At 35.5% G+C, this 17,131-nt stretch overlaps 1 protein-coding gene across 1 annotated transcript; it reads right to left on the reverse strand.

Annotated features, from left to right (window-relative positions):
* Positions 1-761: 761 nt before the first annotated feature.
* Positions 762-16,601, reverse strand: gpr107 (G protein-coupled receptor 107). The gene is made up of 18 exons (XM_051893592.1): positions 16,434-16,601; positions 16,100-16,225; positions 15,652-15,702; positions 15,268-15,356; positions 15,019-15,158; positions 14,174-14,202; positions 14,011-14,067; positions 13,743-13,865; positions 13,496-13,629; positions 13,249-13,324; positions 12,907-12,980; positions 12,324-12,441; positions 12,002-12,132; positions 11,776-11,819; positions 8,200-8,249; positions 7,500-7,583; positions 6,240-6,361; positions 762-1,757 (listed from the first exon to the last, which is right to left on the reverse strand). The coding sequence occupies exons 1-18, from the start codon at positions 16,530-16,532 to the stop codon at positions 1,667-1,669; spliced, it is 1,638 nt and encodes a 545-aa protein (XP_051749552.1). The 5' UTR covers positions 16,533-16,601; the 3' UTR covers positions 762-1,666.
* Between the last annotated feature and the right edge of the window lie 530 nt (positions 16,602-17,131).

Genomic DNA, 17,131 nt, shown 5'->3' on the forward strand with positions numbered 1-17,131 from the left:
TAACTAAAACTTCCTTATCACCACACAATCTGGTTATAAGTAGACCATCCAAGTGACATAAGATTCTCTAATCAAGACTGGCACAAGAAAACTGATGAATATGAAGTAATCAAGTAGCACAGAATCACACTTCTGGTAATTATTACTGATTCCAAACAAGGAAGGAAATTTGCAAGAATAAATTCATCCAATGCATGTCAGCGTTTTGTGCCTCACTACATCTCTTCCAAACTGCATTACTGAAGCTTCCATCTGTCCTCATTATTATCATTAAGGGATAATGGATAGAAAATGAAATTAATTTGAAACATTTTTCTCACACTTTATTTTCCAAGCTGACACAAGGGGAATAGAATTAGCATTTGGAATTCTCCCATCCTCAGCAGCCAAAGCTTTTCATTAGTCCCTCTCTGACATTTTGTCAATATCAGATGCTCTTAATGGCACTTGAGAAGAAGTGAGCACAGCACTCGAGAATTGTGAATTAATTATAAGTGAGCCGTTTGCTTCAGTGCTGTGAAATGTTCACAGTTCGTTTCTAGTAAACATGAAGAGGCGTGGAAAATTTTGTCCTTCTGTACATTTAAAAACAAAATCTTCATGTAAACGAAATCATTAAAAATGCAGATAAGAATTTGAGGGTTGATTTCTGATCAGTTCTTTTATCATATAGAATGACATGCAATTTCACATGTACACACACACACACACACACACACACACACACACACTTTTAGCCAAACATAAAAGACAAATGCAAATGAAACCATTACACAATTTAATACTGAAACACATAATTTCATAAAGCTTGCTCAAAGATATCCGAAAATAAGCAAAATATTAAACATCAAAATAAAATCCTCCATTATATTACTAATAACCATAAATTACAAGATCCCTGAAATCATTTTAATCCATGTTTGATACATTTGAAACACGTTTCTGGACACCCTGGAGCCATTTCATGAAAGTCCATCATCATCCATACTAATAACCCACAAATACTGAGAAAATACAAAGCAGATGTCATCAAATCCTGACTAAGCTTGAGAACTGTACATTTAATACTTTGTAACATTAATCTGGGTTACGTATGTTTTTAAGGGCCTGCATATTTACATAACAATTATTAATTCTGAGAACTCAGAGCAGGAAATAATCATTTAAATAACAGCTGCAAGAGACGTCACTGGCACGGCAGTTTTCTACAGATATCCAGTGACCTCACATACGCTTTCACTCGACTGGAGAGTACCTGTTAAAGTGCCACAGCGTGTGTAAGATCAAGCAATGCGTAGGAAGGTCATAAATAAATAATAATTAAAAAAACAACCGAAAAAAACAAAATTATAATAAAAAAGCCCACACACACAATCATCATGGTAAAATGAAAATAAAGCACAGCACCTAGCACTTCAATTAAAACTATTGGCTAAAGGAATCATGGAGCTGCGTACCATGAATTCTCCATAACGTTTGTGCAACATTTACAGAGATAGACATATATGTGAATATGGAACGTGGTGTCGTCACATGTGATCATTAGAGAAGGTCCACAGGGAATTTTGCACATGAAGCTGTTAAGCTCTTCAAGAATGTCCCACATGTCAGTAGCTGGCCACAAAGTCCAGAGGCACACAGAACCGACAGAGATTTGTATCTCCCATCATGCCATGCTCTCCCTCTCCTCTGATGGTCCGTTTGACAGTTTCTTCACCTTCTTAACGCCCTCTCCCATGGCTGTTGAGGTAGTTACCCTGAAATGAAAGAAAAGAGCATCATTAACAACAAAAACAAGCTCTATTTTGTAGAATTATGTACTCTGTAACACAACAACAGGGATGATTTGTGATTTGCAGGTATCATTTGAAGCCAAACACTCTTATAGAGTTGTCAAAAGTATCGATTTTGGTACTAAGTCGTACTGAAATTTTAAAAATGTGACGCTTTGAGTGCTGTTGAGCAGATTCGTAAACACCTCTGATTGGCCATTGTGTTCACATGCTCATAGGATATGTCTGTGATTGGCTACAATGATCAATGCTTCAAAAACATGAAAATAGTCATTAATGATGCTCTTCACCGAGCGCTTACACAGATACACTCCCGCTCCCAAAACGCTTTCAAATTCAAACACTTCCGTGTGCTTTCAAACGCTCCCATGTGTTGATCATTGAAGCCAATCACAGACATATTCGCCTGAACACAATGGCCAATCAGAGGTATTTACGAATCCGCTCAACAGCGCTCAAAGCATCACATTTTTTAAATTTTAGTACCGACTTGGTACCGAAGTCGGTACTTTTGACAACTCTACACTCTTAAATATGCAACCACAAAACATTCAAGAGCTAAAAACGTTTCTACAACAGATTTGTTTTTGTGCTGAATATCAGTGTGGACAGAATCTGGATCAGTAATGCTGTTCTGAAATGGCTAACTAAAAACAGGTCTTCAAATAATTTCAGACTGTCCCAATTTTCTGAGGAAAGCCCTTCAGCGATCTTGCATGCATACGACTAATGTTTAATTCATAAAAGACAGAATCTGTTTCTTTAAACAACCTTTCTCTTAAATCTTTGTTTTCTAAGAAGATTGCAAAAACTTTCAAAACAAGTGTGAAATTAAAATGAGCATTTACATTTTGGCATGAATTACAAATTTAGCATCTATCTGAATCTTCTCCCTGTGAGCCACAAATGTTTGAATCACCTAAACTAAGATCACATTTGCATTCATTCTTTTCTTATTTAACACAAACAGTGCTTTATTTATATAATAAACATTTCCAATAAAATGGGATCAAGAGTTCACCAGTAAGCATTCTGCATTAGATGCGAACGTGGACAGAATGTTCAGAACAAAAACTGTGAGAGCAACACTCGCATAAACTCTCTTGCTTACATACTCTGCCCTTCTGTTCCTAATAATTATTTGAGCACAGATTGGACTGCATATGGCCACATTAGTACCAGCAAACTGTTCATGGCTCAAATGCACCACACATCTACTGTTGTTGAAGCAACAAGATTTATCTATTTGAGGTCCATTTTAATTCACTCAAATTATATTAATGGTGGAGAAAACAAGAGTGCAATGTCAAATTGGGTGCAAACATGTCACTGAGTGTTGAGATACAGAATAATAACTTGTTCAGCGATTTAAATGCAACCCATAACTAGTGCTACAGAACAGCATCCCAGCAGGGATCACTTTCAAGGTTTTCAAGACATTCACCACACGGCCAGAGACCATAGCACCAGTCCATGTCTCTCCTCAGAAGACTACTGAGACACAAAGCTCAAAATAAAGGCTGTGAGAAATAGCAAAAAATAAATAAATAAAATAAAAAAAACCCAGCTAGAATGCTGAGAGATCAGCTTCATTTTTTGGCACTATGTGTAATAATGTACCTTTGATTCAAGAATAAAAGACCCAGTTTATACCATATTAATAGTTCAAGATGATTTAATATAATACTTTACAAATGAGGGCAACTCTGTGACCATCCACTTTTTCAGTGCCATGAACAAAACCAACCAGCTCCAAGATGAATCGCAACATTACAAATTACAAAGTGAACATCTTTTATGAGGCAATAAACTACAATCCCATAAAGCATAGTTAATAATATTTATAATGCTTATAAATTAGGCTTATTATTAGGCTCTGATACATTTGTTTTTCAGGATTCTTTGAATAGAAAGTTCAACACAGTTTCCAAAGATATATTAAGTAGGTGGGCGATCCCCTCAGGATTCATGGGTACTGTAGTTCTTCGGAATTCGGCTATTAAACAATTTTAAAAAAATTTGAAATAACCATGACAGAAGCATATACTATCGATCGGAGCTCAGGTCAATAAAAATGTTTTTTTGTTTGTTTGTTTTTTCAATGAAGAAAATGAATGGAAAGTTATGTTTATAATCAATCTGTTGCACTCTATTAAAAAGGTGCCCGAGATGATGTTAATAATATATTATTATTATTAATTATTATTTATTAATATTATTATTATTAATAATAATAAAAGCACACAGGGCAGTTTGGGCCTAAACTCTGAATGCTCATGAGAGCAATGCTCTCTATTCTTGTGGTTACCGTCATCCATCTTTTCTGTGTTCTTTGCGAGACTCAATGAGGACAGCTGAATCAGGCCGCACCCTAAATCACCCAAAAAAAAGTTTGGGGAAAATAGGCCACACAAAAAAAGCGCTCTGCCCATTCAGCTTAGGAGTAAGACAAGCAAGAGTTAGGCACAATGTCCTGTGTATGGCAGGTGAGAGAGATACTATGGGGAGAGAGAAGGAGAAGAAGAAGATGGGGGAAAGTGCAAGCAAGGAACAAGGACATATGGAGTCACAGGGCTATTTTGGGAAGTGCCGGGGTGGGGGGTGGAGAGAGCACAAGCCGCCTGAGGGGACGCTGAATGCGGGGTGAATGGGAGATGGGGACTTAAGGGAAGGAGGGGAGGATGGGGGTTGTCATGGAACAGAACAAGACTTGGACATCAGGGAGTGGAGAGAAACGCAATCCGCCGAGACCTTAGCGACAAAATCACGAGGATGGAGAAAAAAGAAGAAAAAACAAAAAACAAAGCCTATAGAGATGAAGCAAGAGAAAGATATTAAAACACAAAGAATCGTCTGACCGCCGTCGGCTGAGGTCATTTGGAGTAAGTAAATGGCACGGCTTTAGAATAAGCAGGAAATGACCAGCATGGATGGGAGCGTGTGTAAATAAAACAGGGCATAACAGGTGCTCTCAGCTAGGGCATGTCATGAGGATGGCTACCAGGTCCTCCAATCAGAAGGAACCCCTTTGGGCTTCTTCTAGAGCCATGACAGGTGGCTGGATCATTGTAAGCCTGTCCGTGTGACCAGGTAGCAGCTGGCAATGGAGCGCAACAGGGTTACGGTATGCAGAAGAGCTGCACGCACACATGCTCTTATAATTGTAAAAAGTAAAAATGAGAGTAATAAGCTTTTAAAGGGATAGTTTACCCAAAACGGTTGATGGGCTCCATTGACTTCCATAGTATGGAACAGAAATACTATGGAAATCAATGGGGCCCATCAACTGTTTGGTTACTCACATTCTTCAAAATATATTCTTTTGTGTTCAGCAGAAGAAAGAAATTCATACAGGTTTGGAACAATTTGAGAGTGAGTAAATGATGATAGAATTTTTTATTTTTGGGTGAACTATCCCTTTAAATTGAGACAGTCTCATATCATCTCTTGTGTGTGATTATGGTCATCTGACATCACTGGCTCTCTGTGCTTTGAGTGAGTCACACCATCTTGAGGAATCAAATTGCTCAATCTTTTGAAATAAAAGAATGACGCACTATGAAAACATGTCAAGTTACAGACACAATGAACTCCAAACACTCACTGTCTCTTTCATGTTAAGTGTTGGGTCAGTTACTCTAAAAAAGTAATTAATTATTAACTACTAATTACATCTTCCACAGTGTAATTAGATTACTGTACTAATTACTCTCTTTAAAAAGCACTGCATTACTTATTATTAGTAGTTACTCTCTAAATCCCATATCAGCCACGACCAGTTGAACAATACAAGGATAGACATGAAACTGCTCTTTTAATTCTTTCAAATAAATAATATAGAATTGCATAAATTATTCTCGAACTGACCAAAGTATTTAAAGGGAGAAGGTTACATTATATAAACATTCATTTTAACATTAGACATCGATTTAATATACATTTTAACATAGAATGCTAAATCCACTATTGTTTTATATAGAATTGTTCTAAAGTATTTAATGCAATTACTTCAGAAGTAACTATAATTAAATTACAGAAAAATTAAGAGTAATCCCTTACTTTACTTTTTCAAGGGAAAGCTAATTAAATTACAGTAATTAATTGATTAGCAATGCATTTTTCAATGCGGAAGTAAGCTATTTCCTGTGACTGTGCAAGATTTGTGATTTATTAGTCTCTATGTAAAAAAAATAGAAAAATAACAAAATGCAGTGCACAATAAAACTGTTTGCGCTGCAGTGTGTATAATTAAGATAATTATATATTATGATTAAAAAAAAACAGTCTGCAACACAAAGCAGCAAAACAGACTGTTTTTGTACAGATAAAATAAATGGAAGCAGCTGACAACAGAATTCTTGCACATTCAAGTACATTGGCAATGCCTTACATTAAAAATGAAGTGGACATGCACCAGTAGCTGTGTATTTAAGTATGATTTCTTACACATCGTCCATCTCCATGTCTTCTTCCTCCACAGACAGCAGTAGGTAGGGGTTGTAGGAGGCCGGTCGGAACTTGTGTCCGGTTAAGAAGAAGAAGGTCAAAGTGGCCAGCTCATCCAGCAGCTACGAATAAGGAATAAAATACAAAATAAAACTTTGAATGGTTATCTTATAGAATCAAAGCAACAGATGTAAAACTTAAAGTCACTGAAGTCGGCTCAGAACATTATTTATGAAGTGCACTACTTCCAAAAAAAGGTCACCGGATAGTGAGTGACCTTGTATATGTAGGGTGACCACCTGAAATTGGGAGCTTTGTCATTCGTCCTCCAATACTTAAGCAGTGTCCCACATTTCAATTATGTCTGTATTATTATTTTTTTCTTCCCTGAAATTACAATACCACAATAATAAATATAATACTAAAAAATTAGTTTGGTGTTTAAAAATTGATTTGTGGAGCCGTCATGATCTAGCTAGAGCTGGAAAATTAACCAACCAACGCATTCATAGAGAGGTTTTTTTCCACTAATGATGACTGTGTGGACAGAGCAAAGGAACCAGTTATTCTAGACACATACTGAACAACATCCTGATTAAACATGCCAGATACAAGTTCAAGATTCACTGAATTCGGTAAAAAACATTTATTGTCTGCATAGTCTAATAAAAGGAAAATTAACTAGCCGCTCCTTAAGGAAATTTTATATTATGTGATTTTTACCAACTACTAGCCTGTTTTTCAGTTCATTATATTTATTATAATGAATAGGTCCTGTAGAGTAAAATACACTGTATCACGTGAACCAGTGCCGGTCACAATTAACAACGCTTATTTGGCGATTTAAAAATTTATCATCCAACGTGATGGCAAATAGGCTTCCCAACTAATGTAAATCAATATTTACATAGTATGATAGTGGTAAATATATCGCATTGTACCGCAAAATCACATCTACTGTCCTGCAACAGAGCAATAACCAGGTGGTGGTCACCCATCATATAGGTGACCCCTCACGGCATTGGAAAATTGGTCTATTACAGTCAAACCAAACAAAAAATTAACAAAGCAAAGGCCTCGACATTCTATATGTTACCTTGGTGATGCTGAAGAATGACTTTAGTCTCCATTAACTAAACTAGCTTTAATGTAAAACACTAAATATTGCTAAAATATTACATATATGAATATCTGTGTGAATGAATCGACAGGAAAGTTTATGTTTAATGTGAAGAATGTGAAGAAGCTGCCATCACTCACCTGGTAGAGCCACTTCCATTGGAAAGGGACAATGACCTTGATAAGACTGGCAATGATGCGGGTGAAATAAATATAGCACACAATCTGTGACAGAATGAGAGAGTGAGAAGAGAATAAAAAGAGAGAGGAGAGATACACTTATCTAAAATATTAGATAACTGTGTTTCTAGTCTGATTTTAATTATGAAAAAATAAAGAAATTTATTTAAGGTTTTGGAATATTTAAGTCACAAAACTAAATGTGACAATGATCATGTGAACTCCTCACGGTCAGATGTTCTTGCTTCCACTGAAACACTGAACAAAATACTACAGAAATTCATGTAACTTCATGTAATGTCTTTTCTATCCTTACAAATGAATTAATTAAGTTAGAAAAATGCCAAATAGAAGGCTTTTGGCTCAGACTTTTGGACATAGACAAAGCTGTAGACATAAATTTAATGACAAATTCAGACAAAGGTGAAAAATACAGTGAAAAAACAATGTATAAAAACAGTGAACGCAATGTATTCATGCACAGACCTTCATGAATATATTTATGCAATTAAAGAGAGAGAATGACTTAAAATCAAGCAAAACTAATAAGTCTAATAAGTCTATTGCCATAAAAGAACACCAAAGTGAGCACCAGACACGATTTCTTTTAAAAGCACCGTGTCTAAATGCAAGTGAAAATGACAGCGAGGGGAATACATACCATCACATAGTAGTGCCTAAAAAGTTTCAGTTGAGCCAGATTGATGGCAGCTACAAAGGGAGAGAGAAAGCCAAACTACGATTAAAACAGAGGGAGTGAGGCGATGAGCTGTCCTTTTACCTTTCATGCTTCAATTACTATGGTTCTCACTCCTGCTGTGAAAATTGTCAAAATCAGTAGGCAATCAAAGTCTATAAATTTGTGCCCTGTGAGGGAAAGGCAGAAGATGAAAGCAGGGAAAAAAAAAATGTGATAGGCAGCAATGAAACAATGACTATTTGAGAGGAAAAGAAAGAGTGGTCTGATTGTCTGAAGAGAATATTTTCTTTTCAATATAGGATTATACAAAGTCATAATACACCAAAGCAACATATAATGGTGCTATATGTATCTCATATTGTGCCTACATATTGCCACTTTTGTAACTTATGAGAGAGAGTCATTTTTCTGCAGTGGCAAAATTGGGACACAAACATTGGGGCTAAGGGAATAACCTGCTTCATTTTGTGCTGATCTCCCCCCCAGCCCCCCCCCACACCCCACACACACCTGCTCTTGTTCATAAAGCCTCAAATATTGGTGGGAAAAGTTACTGTAAGCATGTTAGCTTTTTGGAAATAGGCATCCTCAGGGATCACATCAAAGATATGAAATAAAAGACAGCACACATTTATTTCAGGCCACCAACCTGAAATAGCATCATTCAGCAAACATCTCTATCGCAGAAGCTCAAGGCACAGCAGGACGCTGTCATCAAGACCTGTACACCTCTCTTCATTAAGCATTTTTTTCTTAGCAGGAGGTTAAAGGGTTAGTTCACCCAAAAATGAAAATAATGTCATTTATTACTCACCCTCATACCGTTCTACACCCTTAAGACCTTTGTTAATCTTCAGAACGCAAATTAAGATATTTTTGTTGAAATCCGATGGCTCACGGAGGCCTGCATAGCCAGCAATGACATTTCCTCTCTCAAGATCCATTAATGTACTAAAAACATATTTAAATCAGTTCATGTGAGTACAGTGGTTCAATATTAATATTATAAAGCAACGAGAATATTTTTGGTGCGCCAAAAAAAAACCCCAAAATAACAGACTTATATAGTGATGGCCGATTTCAAAACACTGTTCCAAGAAGCTTCGAGAGTTATGAATCTTTTGTGTCGAATCAGCGGTTCGGAGCACCAAAGTCACGTGATTTCAGCAGTCTGGCGGTTTGACACGTGATCCGAATCATGGTTCGACACAAAAGATTCATAACGGTCCGAAGCTAATGAAGCAGTGTTTTGAAATCGGCCGTCACTATATAAGTCGTTATTTTGTTTTTTGGCGCACCAAAAATATTCTCGTCACTTTATAATATTAATATTGAACCACTGTACTCACATGAACTGATTTAAATATGTTTTAGTACATTAATGGATCTTGAGAGAGGAAACGTCATTGCTGGATATGCAGGCCTCACTGAGCCATCGGTTTTCAACAAAAATATCTTAATTTGCGTTTTGAAGATTAACGAAGGTCTTACGGGTGTGGAGCGGCATGAGGGTGAGTAATAAATGACATTACTTTCATTTTTGGGTGAACTAACACTTTAAAGGGTTTTATATGTAAGATTTAAAGAAATTATCTGATTATTTCTGCATATTTTAATAAATTAGAGTCAATGGGAAGGGGTAAAAAAAGCTCTTTAAGCAAAGCATACTACAAAAATATAGTTAAGAGATACAAGGACTTGTGATAGTGCCAAAGCTTTGGTAGTAAAAAGCATGCAAATTTCTTGTATATGTTACTGGTTAAAACACATACAATTAGATTAATGTAGATCTGATTAAATGCATGTTGTGTATAAGCTATACAAATACAGCTTGGAGAAAAGGAAAAAACAAACAAACAAATAAAACAGTCCCAGTCAATCAGAGAGGACAGGCTGAATGTCTGACAAATTTCTTAAGTTATGCAGAACACCAGATAAAGGGTTAAACTGTATATGTGTAGATGTGACTATTCACATCTACAATTCTACATCAGCTAATAATGTTGGTGAAACATTATATGTATTAAGTTTAATATGGTCTAGATAGAAGTTTTTTGAAAGAAGTCTCTTATGCTCATCAGGGTTGTATTTATTTAAGCAAATATACAGTAAAAACAGTAATACTGTGAAATATTATTTCAATTTTAAATAATTTTTTTTTCTATTTTAATATATTTTAAATGGAATTGATTCCTTTGATGGCACTGGATGTATTGGTGCTCAAGACACAAATTATTATTATTATTATCAAATGTTGAAATCAGTTGTGCTGCTTAATATTTTTGTCAAAAAAAAAAAACACAAAAAAAAAACACCTTACTGACCCCAGACTTTTGAACAGTGTACCACAGAAATAACAGATTTCCTTCAACATAAGAAATATAGGAGAATACAGAATAATATAAATAAACAATTATTCATTATATTTTACAATAGGTTATGGAATTTGCATAGATCCCTTGCTGCAGGGTCAAATCGGTCTATGGATTTGTGGGTAGGATAAAGTCATAGCCCAGGCTGGTTTCTCTGAGCTATGACATTTACAAGCTGCCTGGCATCTGTTGTCACAACAGGCAACAATGCACGGTGGCAGAGCACATGCCAGAAAGAGCATCTCTAGCAGGATCTGTTTTTTTCACCCTAAAACTATCAAGACACAATAGAGAAATACTGTGCGTGTTGTTTGATGTTAGTAACACAGCTTGCAGATCAGGTGAATCAGGGGATGACGCATGTACGGTTTGTTCAAGGGAATGGGATACTAACCCCTGACCAAACACTGGTTCATTCATGACCACTGTGATCAACGGTTCGAATGATGATCAAATCCATCAGTGTTTTCAGCTTAGGATCAGTACATCTGATTTATGACATCATAACATCACTCATAATGAGCAAATCATTAGAATGGATTTTCCCCCCTAATAATTTCACCATATACACTACTGTTCAAAAGTTTGGGGCTGGTAAGAATTTTAATGTTTTTGAAAGAAGTCTCTTGTGCTCACCAAGGATGCAGTTATTTGGTCGAAAATACAGTGAAAACATAAATAATATTACAATTATTTATGCTGAATAAAAGCGTTAATTTCTTTAAAAAAAAAAAAAAAACTTTTGAATGGTAGTATCCTCATAATAATTCAGAGATTACCACTGTAAGTGAGGACATTTACATGGCAGCTTTTACTGTTTGGTTATGGTATGACTAGAGCAGCATGTCTAGAACTGCTGCATTCTGGAAGACAGCACAATTCAATTTCATGCTGTAAAGACCAAGTCTTTTGAATAGCATGTAGAGAACAGCCACATGTGAAGGAGTACAGCTCAATCAACGAAGCAAAGCATTTGGAAAGACTTAAAATATGCACTTTCCACAATATTTCATTTAAAATGGCAACACTGTGACACAAATGACGTCTTTTACAACTGGTCATAAAAAAATTACACCCCAAATGGTAGATGTGATGATTAAGTTTTATATCAAACTTGACTGAACTATCGACCACAAAGTGCTCTGACAATGTTACTTCGACATACCTTTGCCATCTGTTGCTGAAGCCTCTTGTAAATGTCTTATGGACCTACCAAACAAAAACAATTGCTTTTAGACTTGAACTACTAAAAATAAAAAGCCAAAATAGCCTGCCATTTACTCATATAAGACAGACATCAGACTTTGGTCTATTAGTCTACAAATGATATCATTTATGATACAGAAAATTAAATCTGGGCCACATCAAAAGGATAAACAGAGAGCACTTACCAGACGACTGGGAAGAGAATAGCCCCGCAGCATAGCAGATCTACAAGAAACAGGATCTCCATCCACAGACCATACTCGATGGAGCCCTCCTCTGTGGACTCAATAATGATGTACGCCACATTGGCCAGAACCTGATATCACAAGACCAACAACATCACATTACAGTTATAACTGTACTTATCATGGGACAGCAGTAGTTTAGCTTAAAATCCTATTAACAACCTTCTCTTTAAAAATAATGTGCTGTCATCATCTTCTGTGTTGTGCAACACATAGAAGAATTTGTATATGAATATGCATTTTAAATGGGGAAGACCAATACCTGCAGGGGAATGACGATCATGAAAATCTTTTTGTCTTTATCTGAGAGGATATGCTTGACAAAGGCCCAGCCAGTTCCTATTAATGCTATAGTGATGAACAACAGTGCCCCCTTCAGCCTGTACAAAAGAAAACATTCAGAGAAGTCAAACATTTAGCTTTTTTTTTTTTTTTTTTCAGTTATCAAGACAACAGTATAGAGGTTCATCCAAATCACAAGTTCACTACCCACCTAAAACAAGTTAAACAACCTAAAGAACTTTTTAAAAGTTTTTTTTGTTCCGATTTGCAGTCTGGACAAGTCAATACTAGTTGCTGTCAAAGTCAAAGCTAGTCTGTAGATTTTGTGTTAAGAATGACTTGAAAGTCTGGTAGTGTGTGATCTTCAGACGTTTATGATGTATGATGCCTAGTTTTTTTTTCCTGTAACCATTTTCAAAGTCAGCAAGTGTATAATTTGAATGGCTGTATAGTGTGTTACAGCCTTAAGAGCAAAAACATAACATGTATCAAACTTTTTTTTTTCTTATATGACAGTACTTCACCCTATTCATGTCTTATCCAGTTTATGCTGATGAACTTACAGGTGAGTAATGTAATAGACCACAGCCCAGCCTTCAATAGGAAAGCCCTGATTGGAAATGTAGTAATAGTCAATCTGTAAAACAGGAGTATAAAGGTTAAATCAAAGGAAATGTAATGCTCCTCTTTGCCTTGGGTATCTAGCTAAAACAGTTGTGTGGTTCATAGCGCAAAATGGAATTGCATTTTCCCTAAATTACAAGGTTTTGGTGCAACTATCATGGTTTGCTAATTTATTACGCATGATTTAGATTTTTTTTTTTTTTTTTAATCTGAAAACATTTACTCGAAACATAAGCATTTTCTTCAAATGTTCACATATAAACAAAGAAGTAAAAACTCACTGCATGGAAAATAAGGGAAAGTGACTTTGTAAATGGAAGAGCAGCCATCAGCCAATGAATCTTGTAAACATCAGCACTAATAAAAAAAAAGGAGAAGTACACATTGTAATCCCAAAATTTCCTCTACCATTATTTACAGTAGACAATCTGAAATATGATTTTGCTGCTCTCTACTGGTCATTTCTTGTAAAATGTATGACACTGTTGAATAGAAAATGTACATAAGCTCTGTTATTGTAGCACTTACCTATGGGTACGCAAAACATGAATCCACAGTGTGCCGATGAGGAAGAAGAACATGGACATACAGATGTAAAGCTTAGGTAAAGGAATCTCTCCCGCTGAAAGGAAGCTGTCTGGATTCTTCTCTTTGATGTTGATCTGAAATTATATTTATTGCCTGATTATATGAACTGCATGAATGTGTTATTATAAACTGCATGATTGCATTATATTGATGGACACAGTATTTTAAAACTCAGAAAAACACTCACATCAATGCTGAAAGGCAGCATTTTTGACACAGAGCTGTCTTTGTTCATTGGCACGGAGTAGCAGTTGTAGAAATAAAAGTTATAAAGGCCTTGCTGCTCATCTGTTGTGATGTTGAAGTAAAACTAAAACAAGAGCAGGTTGAGTAAGTGGGGAGCACAACTGGGAAAAGGTTGAAAAGTAAAACTAGAAATGGACAAATATTAGTTTAGCTCAGAACTAGCTTGAGTCTCATGAGCTTTCAGCAACACCCTTTCATGTATGTACTACCTCAAAGGAGTAGGTATTCTCCTTGTTCTGAAGAGGATATGTATCTTCTGCCTTGCTCTGTGGGAGTAATAAAATTAAAATCAGTTCACGCAGAATTAAGAGCATATTTTTAAGACGATGCCCAGTCCTAAATAATTGAAAAAAGGTTTTAGGCAGATCTCACCTCAACATCTCGCTTGGATTTAGAACCCGCTGCGAATAAATAGGAGAGAAAAGAAACTCTAATTGAAAAGCAGACTGATACAAAATAGGAATGTGTACCCAACATTAAAACTGGCTTAATTAAAAGGCTTTCATGTACAATACAAAGTAGATGAGAACAGTTTTGCTGTACTATACTAAAAATATAAAAAAAACTACAATACACAAATAACTTAAGTTACTTCAGCTTCTGAACAAATAGAGCAATAATTGATGTCAAATACACAAGCCTAATTTGTTTTAATTGTCAGAATCTATCGTACATGATGAATAATACATGATGCTTAGCTTACCTAATAATTTATAATTGAATAAATAAATAATAAAACAATAGTATATATCACCAACAATTTATTAATATGTAATGTAATTTTATTTCAAACAAATGAGGAAAATTAAGTAGGTTGAAATCCAATCGTTATCTGAAGCTAAAAGCGGCATCCGCAAGGCACACCGCCTGCACTCCTCCTTTGACGGCTCTGTTGCTGCAGACCATTTAAAAATAGTATTAATTAGCTACTTAAATAATATGTTTAGGTTACAACTGCATCTGTCTCTGAAAAAAATCAGCAGTGATAGATTTTTATTGTTATTTTCAAAGATTATTAGCAAAATACTCTCATAAAGCAAACACTATGCTGTTCTAATTTCGCTCTGGAGCCTGAACAAAAAACACATATTTGCTAAGAACAAACCAAAATGAAAACCATGTATTTGACAGCCTACACCCGTCCATCTGACTCCAAACTTTTGAATGGTACTGTACCACATGTGATTTACAGTACAAGATAATAAAAAAAGACTTACTCTTAGACTGAGATCCATCATCTGGCCCATTGTCTTTGTCTTTCCCCTTTTCAGTTTGCAGGTCCTCTGCAATGCTTTTGGGCAACACAGCTATGATGTTGGGAAACACACCAGCCTCCACTGAAGTCTTCTTCCTCACTCTGAGGATATCGCAAGTCATGGCAGAACATATTCACAAACTAGATAATACTCCCAAATTCATTCTAATTATAATGAATTAAAAAAGTTAAAGTAAAAAATAAAACTTACAGATTATTTTTGAAGTCCAACAATAGAAGGACCCCTGCAAAATTACTACTTGGATCCTTTTTCAGAAGACAATAGTCCAGACCCTCGTCCTGTGTGTTCATAAGAGAGGATATCAATTATCGGACTCAGTCTGACCGAAAGATCATACAACGAATCAATGAATGTAATATTAGCTTTAAACTAATATTATATTATATGAATTATACTGTATGGCTATAAGGTCCTTAACTGAAGAGACTAATTTATGGTAAGTTATGCAGATTTACAAACAATAACAAATCTACAGACAGTCATCATGCAACTCTGATACAAACTATACAGCAGCAGCATAGAAAAAAAGAAGAAAAAAAAAAATCATATGAACACTGAAAGACAGATACTGACCAGATATGTGGAAAAGCCATTATTGCTTGCACGATCTAGGCTGAAACCAATCTGCAAAATAATATATGACAAAGATATTTCATAAAGAAACCCTGCATGTGACAGGCGATTTCTATTTACTTATAAGGTGAGATTAAAAAGTTCCATTAATAATGTACAAGACATTTTCATATTGTATTATTTTATCATATTATTAAAGTGCATTGTATGAATCTGAAAGCCAATAATTTGACAGACAGACAGAAAGAGAGAGAGAAAGAGAGAAAGAGAGAGAGACAAACACGCAGACTCATGCAAATGTTGATTGATTGTTCTACTTTTTTTTTTTTTTTTATTTATATGTACATTTGTTTTGATTATTTTGCTTTGGCAATACTTTGTAACAATTGTCATGCCAATAAAGCACACTTTGAAACAGAGAGAGAGAGAGAGAGAGAGAGAGTCTGACCGTGGAGCTGTCAATGTCAATGTCCGTCTTCCCTTCAGGGAATCGGAGGCTGTTCATGCTTATACTCATGTAACCATCTTTATAAAAGCCGAATGTATTCAGATGGACCCGCTGACGGATGTCGTCCTAAGAGAGAACAAATGTGTTTAGTGGCGCATGAGCATTTAGCTTCTGAGATCCGTGTGAATTACCTGTTTAATGGTACTTGCTTTGTCACAACAAAACGATTATGACTGATAAATCTAATCTGTTGGCATTAAACAACAATAAAGACAATACAGTGACTATACGAATATCATCAAAAAAAAACATTTTAAGCACAGCACACACATACCTTAAGTATAAGATGATGGAGTCGACATTGACTTTCTATGATAAGAGCCGTAATAATCACATTAATAACTGTAAACATACATCTCTTCCCAGACGCCATTTTTAAAACCGCTTCAAAAATAAGAGCAGGTCAATCGTACTATTATTTCCGGTTCACATGTTTGATGAACGACGCCCTCTAACGGACAGAAAAGAGAGTTGTGATATAATACCCACCCATAGACATAAAATACATGTATGTATTTTGTATGTCTATGATAATACCAGTCAACCTGCCTGTAAAAAACGTTCTTTTTAACGCCAATCAAAATGTTATTCCAAACATACACCAGCAACTGATTTCGAATTAGTTTTCTTAATTGTTTAGCAATAACGGACTTTTCTGATAGATAAATGAAAACTACGTTTTGTATGTTAATCTGAATATGTATGATGATTAATATGTGTTTGTATTAGGATAAATAGTATTTAAGTCTCTACAATAATGTGATTTGCCGTTCTACACACTGAAGTATGGTGTTATTTTTCTTTTTGTGCATCCAATTGTTTTTCCCTCATTTTCTCCCTTGTTGTTTTGGAGTCTTAAGTTTGTCAAGTTTTGCTTGCAATATTATTTTTTCTGTGTTGATATTAGTAAGCACGTCATAGATAGATAGATAGATAGATAGATAGGTGGTTCCCTGTAGGCTGAGTGGGCGT

This window comes from Ctenopharyngodon idella, chromosome 5 (genome assembly GCF_019924925.1).
Source record: "Ctenopharyngodon idella isolate HZGC_01 chromosome 5, HZGC01, whole genome shotgun sequence".
Taxonomy (NCBI): domain Eukaryota; kingdom Metazoa; phylum Chordata; class Actinopteri; order Cypriniformes; family Xenocyprididae; genus Ctenopharyngodon; species Ctenopharyngodon idella.

Excerpts from the sequence above, each read along its gene's own strand:
- gpr107 (XM_051893592.1), bottom strand. The coding sequence starts at position 16,532 with ATGGCGTCTGGGAAGAGATGTATGTTTACAGTTATTAATGTGATTATT. Across the intron at positions 13,630-13,742 it reads TGCTGCCTTTCAGCATTGAT|ATCAACATCAAAGAGAAGAA; the intron begins GTGAGTGTTTTT and ends ATATAATTTCAG. Across the intron at positions 12,442-12,906 it reads GTCTATTACATTACTCACCT|GCTGAAGGGGGCACTGTTGT; the intron begins GTAAGTTCATCA and ends TCTTTTGTACAG.